The 9,388-nt window shown below is 57.0% G+C and overlaps 1 protein-coding gene across 4 annotated transcripts; it reads left to right on the top strand.

Moving 5' to 3' along the window:
• The first annotated feature begins 5,582 nt into the window (after positions 1-5,582).
• LOC125514083 (dof zinc finger protein 2-like) lies at positions 5,583-8,317 on the top strand. 4 transcript variants are annotated; one of them, XM_048679333.1, is made up of 2 exons: positions 5,583-5,912; positions 6,839-8,317. In XM_048679333.1, the coding sequence occupies exons 1-2, from the start codon at positions 5,889-5,891 to the stop codon at positions 7,994-7,996; spliced, it is 1,182 nt and encodes a 393-aa protein (XP_048535290.1). In that variant the 5' UTR covers positions 5,583-5,888; the 3' UTR covers positions 7,997-8,317. The 4 variants fall into 4 exon arrangements, with proteins under 4 accessions (XP_048535290.1, XP_048535291.1, XP_048535292.1 ...); XM_048679334.1 differs by lacking the exon at positions 5,583-5,912 and adding an exon at positions 5,924-6,527; XM_048679335.1 differs by lacking the exon at positions 5,583-5,912 and adding an exon at positions 5,924-6,551.
• The last annotated feature ends 1,071 nt before the right edge of the window (positions 8,318-9,388 follow it).

Below are 9,388 nucleotides of genomic sequence, written 5' to 3'. Positions count from 1 at the left end.
CAACGCAGCTCACATGTAGCACTCTCGTCGTCCCGGTGATGGGGGTGTGCAAGGCCCGCTTATTCTTCTGACGGAGCTCCTCATACTGCTCCTGAGTGAGAGCCCGAGGAACGTACGGCTCGTGGCGGGTGAACGGTCGTCTCCCTCGTCGTTGTTGGCCGCACGAGGTACCCGCATGGCCATCCCGGGGACCTGTAAACCCCGGGGGTACGTGACGCTCCACGTTGTCGGCCATGAGAACCTCAGCCGTGGACTCAACGCTCTCACACTCGGACTCGTCAGTGGAGACCTCGTGGAGTCCACCGGAAAGGTCAAGGGCGGGCTCATTAGACTCGAGAGCCGTCACATGCCTCATGGTGGCCTGAAGGGCCATGACGTGCTTGATCAGTCGTTGCAGCTGTGAGCGCCCGAAGCGCTTACGACGACGTCCAGCGAAAAGGAGGGGAGCCACTCGGTACGGGACCGATGGCTGTCGGAGTAGGACTCCGAATGAAGATGCGTGAAAGTGCGCCGTGTCAAGGACGGGCAACGACTCCACATCCAGCAGGGCTTGCTGGAGCCACGCCGAATCGTCGATGATGAAGCTGAGTGCTTCGAAATGGATTTCGCCGCCGAGAATCATGATGATGACGATGATAAATTCCCCCTACGCCAGATAATTGCTAGACACGCAGCCCTGCGGTGGGCTCCAACAATCGGGGTTACAATAGTGACAATGAGTACTAGGGGTATGAAAGAGGGGCAGAGCGTAGCTACAAGGCAAATGTAACACTCGGCGTTTACGAGTTCAGGCCCCTCTCGGAGGAGGTAACAACCCTACGTCTTGTGCCCTAAGGCTTGTTTTCTATTGGGAGATACAATTACAGAGAGTGCTTAACCCTTTCTTAGGAGGAGGAGGGCGGCTTATGTACAGTGGCCGCAACCCCCTTCAGTCCAACGTCGCAAGGGTGATTAATGCCCGTAACTACAGCTGTTACAGGTGTAAATGGTCACAACTATGACAAGTATAGGTAACAATAGCTATGACTCTGCTTAAAGCTCGACTTAAGACTGCTCGACCATTGCTGCTCCCACGTCGCCCCTCTGCCTGCCCTGTTCGAGTGGTGGTGGCCGGGCCGCTTAGCGGGAAGACGTCCGAGTGCTATTGATGTATCCGAGTGGAGGTTTGGTTACATGCATCCGAACGTGCTTACGGTCCAGGGACCTATCAATGATGGCGTGGGACCCTAGGTGGGCCTTAGATGCCAAGTACTTGACTCTACCAGTGGTAGGTGACCCCATCATTGAGCTCGCGGCCGCTTTAGAGGATACTGATCATGACGATGGAGCAGTTGGATCCTGACGCGACGATGATCGTACGCGTCATCTGTGTTAGGATGTTGAAGCACTTGGCAGCTGACATGAAGATAACGGAGAATGATGCGACTGGTGAGGAGGAGCCAGTGACAGAGTGTGCGCGGAGGCTCGGACTATCGATCTGGGAGGGCAAAATTCTGTTCTCACGGACCATCGAATTGTTTTTTTGAGAGTACGCCATTAGTGTACCTTATCTTTATAGAAGGAAGTAAATGTATTGACAAAAAGCTTAAGGACATGCGAACATTCCTCAAGCCATACAACACACCCACAACCAACTACCAACTCAAAACCTACTCTCTCACAAAACGTTGTAACCCTACCACTCCTACTCCTGCACTCCGTCATTCCTCTATCTCTTGCAAAATCAGGTGTATGAGGTCGTGCGCCGGTAGCACTTGGTATGTTCGATTAAACACCCTTGAGTTTTGCTGCTTCCACATAGCCTAAGCCACTGAATTGTAACTTTTATGATCAGGCGTATATAAAACTATGAAGAGCTGGCGACACGGGGGAAACCCTAGATCGGCGCCGCCACCCCCCTTTCCACCCTCCCCTTGGCTCGCCGCCGCCGGAGGAGCAGCCGGCAAAGGCCGCGCCGGCTCCGGTGAAGGTGGTGGCGGGGCCCTCTCATCTCCCTTGTCTGCAAATTTGGCGAGGAGGCTGCCAAGGACGGCATAGGGCGGGGCCATGGCAGCGCGGCGGCTCGCGTGCGCGACACGGCGGCCCGGGCGGCGCGTGGAGGGAGGCTTGCTGCGGCGGCAGTTCGCGGCGAGTGGCTGGCTGCGGCGGCTGTGCGGGAGGCGGGCCGGCGCGCCAGTCGGGCGCACGGGCGGCGCGGTCGTCGGCCTGCGTGATGGAAGAAGGATGTGGCGCAGCTGCTCGCGCGGGTCGCGCGCAGATCTGGCCTGCGCGCGACGGAGGGGAGGAGCCATGCTGCAGGGGCGGGCGGGCGTGGTGGTGAGCGCGTGTCGGGCGGCGCGAGGCTGCTCGCTCCCGTGAAGCGGTGGGCCTGCGCGACTGCATGGGCGCCGGCGTGGTTGGGCCTGCGCGCGGATCTGGCGCATTGAGGAGGATGTCCCGGAGGCTCCGCATGGCTGTGACGGGGAGGCTGCGGATCCGGGCTCAAGTGCGCGGGATCTGGTGCTGGAAGGAGAGGGACGGCACACGAGGGTTGCGGCGGGCGTGGCCACGCAAGGGGATGCTGCGGGCGCGTCGAGGGTGCGAGGGGGCAACCAAGTGTCCGGTGGCCTGGATCTGCCAGGTCGTCCATGGCCGGCGGCCCTGGAGGGGCACTGCTGGTGGTGACCGGCTACCGCTTGTTGGAGCAAGGAGGCTCTGGTCGCGGTCGGATACGGGATGCAGGACCCGATTTGGTCTCTGCAGGCCTGTCGTTGGGGAGGCTAGCTGGTGGCCCTGCACAGCAATGGCGTGCTCGCTGTGTGGGGGTGCGCGGTCCAATGGAGGTACGGGTCGACCTCGGCCTACTGCACGGGAGAGTGGCTGCTCCAGGTGAAAGCCTGGCCGGTGCTGATCGGCCGGCGACGACGGCGCCCGTGGGCGTCGCTATCCTCCTTGGAGGCGTCGTCGGGGATCTCCAAGCCACTACTCTCGGATCAAGTCCTTCGGGTGAAAACCCAGATCCTGCTGCAGGGTCGGGCAGTGGCGTCGTCTTCAACGTCGTTCCCCTCTTTAGGGCGCCGTCTTGAAGACTTCAATCCCTTTGGTGCTTCCTACGACTGGACGTGCACGGTGACTTCTGTGGCAACGATGACGGCGATGAGCAATGTCGAAGGCGTGGCCTTGGTCATGGTAGTCGGCTCTTCTTCTCCGACGTGTCTGTGGGAGTGCCTCGACTGCCTATTCCTGTGAAGTCGAAGCCGCGGTGGAGGGCCGGTGGTATATGATGATGCGTGACAGGTGGTTTGTTCAGTGATCCTCCGTGACGCCAACCTTGCCTAGTTTCCTTTGTAGTTCATCGTTCGTGTCAGAGCTGCGTTGTCTAGGTTGGATTGTATGGAGCATTGTGCTGTAGCTATTAGGGTTGTTGTTTTTTCTTTTTCTTTTAATCTTCGGATCTTTTGGTCCTAGGACCTTCATCACCTTGTTGTTTTCCATTGCTTCCTGCTATTATCAATGAATGCCAGCGATGCTGGATCTTTCAAAAAAAACTATGAAGAGCCCAAGCCACCGGCTTGTAAGAGCAACTCCAACAGGCCGACCCAAACGGATGGCGATTTTGTCCGCTTTTTGTCCATTTGGGTCGGCCCGGCGGACACAAACGTCCGGAGCTGTGTTTGGGTCGGCACGAGCGTCCAATGCTGGTCCGCCCCATTTTGTTGACGTGCCAAAAAAAATTTAGAAGCATTTTAAAAATATACATATGCATTTAATTAAACATAAAAGCCGGCAATGAAGGCCGGCGAAAGTCCACATTACATTAATTAACATAAAAAACTAAAAACTAGACGACGCGCTGCCCTAGGCGTCCTCGTCGGCGGCGGCGTCTGCGTCGGGGCTGATGAGGTCGATCAGCGTCGGCGTAGCACTGGCCCAGGGGAACGCTGTGTTCCAGAGGGCGGCGATGTCGGGCTGCGCCGCCGCTGCCTGCGCCTGGCGCGCCTCCTCTTCGGCCTCGCGCTCGAGCATCTGCAGGCGCTCGCCCTCCTGGCGCTTCTCGGCGAGCCGAACGCGGCGCCAGTGGTCGAGGTAGGCCGCCTCCTGCTTCTCCGTCGCCCCGAGCCAGATCGGTGGAGCGCTGACCCACTCACGCATTACTCCGGTCCAGGAGTAACGCTCGAGGGGGCCGGCTCCTCCGGCTCGGCTTTGGGCGGGGACGGCGGGGTCACCGGCGGCACGACGCTGTCGCCCGCCGCGGAGAGGGCCATGGCCTCCGCCATGGCAGCCTGAAAAGCCGCCTCATCCGCCTCCCTCCACCGCTCCTCCTCCTCGCTCTCCTTAATTGCCGCCTGATAGGCAGCCTCGGCCTCCTGGTTTTCGTCGCGGACGACGAGCGGGGGCGGGGGCAGGCTGCGGTCGACGCCGCGGACGCCGCGTCGCCTCGCCTGCTCGTCCTCGAAGGCGAACCACCGAGCCCAGTTGGGCGAGTCGACGGCGTAGTGCGGCTCGTCGCGCTGCTCCGGCTTCAGCAACGCCCGCCGGCGCCGCACCTCCTCCGCATGGGCCCTTGCCGTCCGCGACGCCAGCGGCACTAGGATCCTCTCCGGATCCAAATGCCAGTCATGCGACAGCGTCGCGTCGGGGTACGACAGAGGCACACGGTGCTGCCAGCGCTACTCGGCCCGGTGCACCGGCACACTGATGCGCTGCCTCTGCCGGGGAGCGCGCGACGGCGCGGGGAGGGCGGGGAGGGAGGGGGAATGGCGGCGGGGGCCTTGCCCTTTCCGCTGCTGCCGATGCCGGAGAAGAAGCCCATGCTGGCGGTGGCTAGGGTTGTCGCCGACGTGGGGGCATGGGTGGCCAGATGGGGACGGGGCAAGTGGCAGTGGATGAGGACGGCCCCGCCGCACGCCTGGCTTAAAAAAGGACGACCGCCGTCGCTGATGCGTGGGTCCAAAATGAGCGGTCGTCATAAATAATGTTGACCGTGATAGTTGGACAGCCGCCAGGTGGGGACGCGACGGACGGCGAGGAGGCGCGCGGCGTGTCCGCGCCGACGCATTTCAGGCGCAATTTTAACCCGGAAATGAATCGGCGCGAACACGAGACGGACACAATTTAAATTTGGGTCGGCGTGTTAGGCCTTCAATTTTGTCCGCGTCGATCCAAACAGAAGCGAACAGATGGAATGGATCGTCCCATTAAAGTTGCTCTAACTTTTACGAACACTGCACTTAAAATTTGTTAATATTTGCTACGCATTCGAAATGAAGGAGGTGAAGTCCAAGCCGGTCAGTCCAGTACCTACGCTGCTCACACCCACTGCTAAACACTAGAAACACACTGGTTAGTTGCCCGCACGTGGCAGGGCGTCCCACGCACGTGCGTGGCCCCAAGGACCATAACGCCGATCAGAGCCGCGCCCCTGGCCCTGCCCCCTGCCCTTGGGTTGACTAGTTTCTCACCGACTCGTCCGAAGTCCTCTGCGAACGGCACCAAAACTCGCAACAACACAAAACACACTTGGAAGCCTACACGCGGACAAACTTCCGCGACCAACGAAGGGCAGCAGCGGCGCTCATCAGCGTCATTCAGAAGGCAAAAAAACATGCTAGCCGCGCAGCAATTTCCCTCCCTCTTCCTCCTCCTCCTCCCTTGCTCTTCTCTAGTCCGGAGACATAAAAAATACAACTACAGAGAAAAAGAATCCCACTATCTCATGACATATGGAGGAGAGAGAAGGGCGAGCAATCCCACTACGGTCATCCACAAGACATTCCTTCCTCTCTCTCTTCCGTGTGCTCCAGACGACATCTAGCTGCTCCTCCTCCCCTCGCCCCGCTCCTCGCTCTCTCCTCCTGATCGGCGAGGATTTTTGTTGAGCAGGAGCAGCAATTGGGATCGATCCCTGGATGGATGCGGCCCAGTGGCACCAGGTAAGCTGATACAGACGAGCACCTCAAATTCAGGTTACTACAACATCGGTACGCATCTAGGGCCATGCGATGCATGCAAGATCTCCCGCCTCGGGCTGGCCGGATGGCTTCTGTTCTTGTGGATCTTGCTGCTGTGTTCTTGCCTTCTTGGTCGACTATCTTTTTACCGTGCCCTTGATCTTCACGCTCGCTTTCCCTGATGGGATATGACGATCTTGGGCGCCTTTTCTCTTCTTGGGAACCGCCATGGCCAACCTTTTGTTTCTGGCGCAGATCTATGCATGTATGGCCATCTATGTCTCTCTTCTCCCCCCTTCTCTTCTGTCCGCGTGTTGTCTTCTCCGTTGGCGTCGAGCTCAGGGCTCGGAGCTCGGGGCCTTTAATTCTCCCCTGCCTCCGCTTTTAATCCTCGAAAGGCGCATACACGGGCACGCACCGCTTTTCTTTGCCTTTCTTTCTTATCCTTTCCTCTCATTCTTTTCATCTTTTCATCTCTCTTTTCCCCTAGCTTTCTTTCCCCTTCTCTTTCCTCCGGCGCCTTGCATCAAAAGAGCAGCCATGTCTTGGATGATGTAGCAGCAGCAGTACTGCCACAAGCGCAACCCTACAAACAAAGTTGAGTTTTGTGTGGTGGTGGTGGTGTGTTTCTCTCTCATCTTTTCGTCTCCTTTTTCCCCAAACCTTTTTCATTCTCCTTTTCCCCTCCCTTTAATCTCACTTTGTATCCATTTGCTTGGTTCTTTGTTGCACCATAACCATAAGAATCATCCTCACACCTCAGGCTCTCATAGTCATGTCATACCCCCATCCATTTTCCCATATACAGCATGTTCTTGGCTTATTACTAGTAGTTCTTACTTGCCCTAACATCTGGGGTTTGCCTTTGTGATATCTACTAATGAGGTGCAATATGTGTTCGTCAACAGGGGCTAGGGCTCGTGAAGCCCATGGAGGAGATGATCATGGCTGGAAACCCAAATCCTAATCCTAATTCTAATGGGAACCCGAACCCACAGCCGGCGCCGCCGTCTGGCGCAGAAGCCCAGAGGGCTCCCGTTCCTGGCCCGCCGGCAGCAGGAGCTGGCGCGGCGGCCGGGACGGGCTCCACCGAGCGGAAGGCGGCGCGGCCGCAGAAGGAGAAGGCCATCAACTGCCCGAGGTGCAACTCCACCAACACCAAGTTCTGCTACTACAACAACTACAGCCTCCAGCAGCCGCGCTACTTCTGCAAGACGTGCCGCCGCTACTGGACCGAGGGCGGCTCGCTCCGGAACGTGCCCGTCGGCGGCGGCTCACGGAAGAACAAGAGATCATCGTCCTCGGTGGTGTCGTCCGCGGCGGGCGCCGTCTCCACCTCGGCGGCGGCGTCCGGGACGGTCCCCGTCGGCGGGATGGCGGCCAAGAACCCGAAGCTGATGCACGAGGGCGCGCACGACCTCAACCTGGCGTTCCCGCACCACCACGGCCGCGTCTTGCACCCGTCCGAGTTCGCGGCGTTCCCTAGCCTGGAGAGCAGCAGCGTCTGCAACCCGGGAGGCGCCATGGCGGCCAACGGCGCGGGTGGCGGGAGGGGCATGGGCGCGTTTTCGGCGATGGAGCTGCTGAGGAGCACCGGCTGCTACGTACCGATGCCGCAGGTGCAGCTCGGGATGCCGCCGGAGTACGCGGCCGCGGGGTTCGCGCTTGGCGAGTTCCGCATGCCGCTGCAGCATCAGCAGCACCATCAACAGCAGCAGCAGCAGCAGCAACACCACCAGCAACAGCAGCAGCAGGTTCAGAACATGCTGGGGTTCTCGCTGGACACGGGAGGAGGTGGCGACGCCGGGGGATACGGCGCTGGGTTGCAGGGGGCGCAGGAGAGCGCAACGGGAAGGATGCTGTTCCCGTTCGAGGACTTGAAGCCGGGTGCGAACCCAAGTGGAGGAGGTGCAAGTGGCGGTGATCAGTTTGAGCACAGCAAAGACCAAGGCGGCGGCGGCGGTGGCCATGAGACCCTGGGGTTCTGGAATAACAGCATGATCGGGAATGGCAGCAGCAATGACGCCGGCGGTGGCGGTGGCGGCGGCGGCGGTGGTTCGTGGTAGGATGGCAACAGCTAGCCCAGCCGCCGTACATGCATGCATGGCTCATGCACACGCGGTTGTCAGCATGTGGAGATGATAGGGATAGAGACAAGGGAGTTAATAAGCGGTGGTGGTGATTAGTGTTACATATGGCGTTTGATCATTGCGTTTGGTTTTTCTACTGTTCTTGGCCTTCCTTCTTCTTAATTTCTTGGTGTTTGTTCATGTGTGTGGTGATCAGACTTGGGGGGCTAACACAGCTGAGTACACAGATTAAGTAACTATTTATCTTCTCCAATTGAATTTCTCGTTTCCAAGGGTGTTCCTTGTGTGAATTTCATATGAAGTTGTTCATGTAGAATCTGCACGGATGCACCTTCTTTTTTGTACATCGTTCGGGTTGAATACAAGTAGACTGGCATTGGCCAGACTCTTGTTTTGTCTTCGGATTTTGCATGCATGCATCGGACCATGCAGTATGTGGGTGAATGGATGTTGCAAAGGTTCATTCAATGCATGGAAGATTGGCATCATCACTCGTCAGTCAGTCAACACTCAACGCATTGCTCTACAGTCGGTTTGACACACTGTGCAGGCTGCAGAGTCCGTGCAAGAGATAATGAGATATACTAGATCGGTTTGCTGTGCTGACCTAGTAGCAGGCGTGTTTTCTTGATTTGTTCATTCACATCGTGATTCCTGATTAATCCAGGGCTTAGAACAACTTGTAATGTGTATTTTATTGTTGTTTATATTATACAAAATACATTAAAATATAGACATATTTCCCTCATCATTCGCAATATGTATTTTTTTTCCTGCATACCTGTCAACACATATCTACCCCCTTCTTGTGTGCTCTTTGCTTGTAGCAGGCAGGCTACCTCTGAGATGTCGTATCTCGCCATCATCCCAAAGCCAAGAATCTTCCAGCCATGAAAAGCACTAGCGGTAGGAGGAGAAAAGCAGCGGAATGGAGAAAGAGAGAATATGTATGTATGACAAGCACCTTCACTCTCTCTCTCTCTCTCTCTCTAGACACACACACACGAGACATTATCATATGCTAGACCATTTGTGAGTGCATGGCGTGTTCGTTTGTACGATCCATGAGACCATGGCATTTTTCTAAGCCAGTAGGTACCATATCCTATCCTCATCACCATCTTGCACGCCCCTTGCATCCTGCCCAGAGTACCTGGCCTCTTTTCTAATCTTTTGTTTTCCTTGAATTCTAGGAGTACCATTTTTACTATATAAAACAAGTGCTCCAATTCTTTGGAGCCCACAAAAACATTCTCCTAGGGATGCAATACCAGTACAGTAGTTCGTCTCCTTATTGCATTTGGCCAAACCCAACCTTATACAAATATACTACCACTGTCATATTTAATGTGCTGCTACGACTGCTCA

The sequence above is a fragment of the Triticum urartu genome, chromosome 6 (assembly GCF_003073215.2).
Source record: "Triticum urartu cultivar G1812 chromosome 6, Tu2.1, whole genome shotgun sequence".
Lineage (NCBI taxonomy): Eukaryota > Viridiplantae > Streptophyta > Magnoliopsida > Poales > Poaceae > Triticum > Triticum urartu.
The sequence above is the reverse complement of the archived record's forward strand: the minus strand, read 5'-3'. Positions and strand labels throughout refer to the sequence as shown.

Excerpts from the sequence above, each read along its gene's own strand:
- LOC125514083 (XM_048679333.1), top strand. The coding sequence starts at position 5,889 with ATGGATGCGGCCCAGTGGCACCAG. Across the intron at positions 5,913-6,838 it reads ATGCGGCCCAGTGGCACCAG|GGGCTAGGGCTCGTGAAGCC; the intron begins GTAAGCTGATAC and ends GTTCGTCAACAG.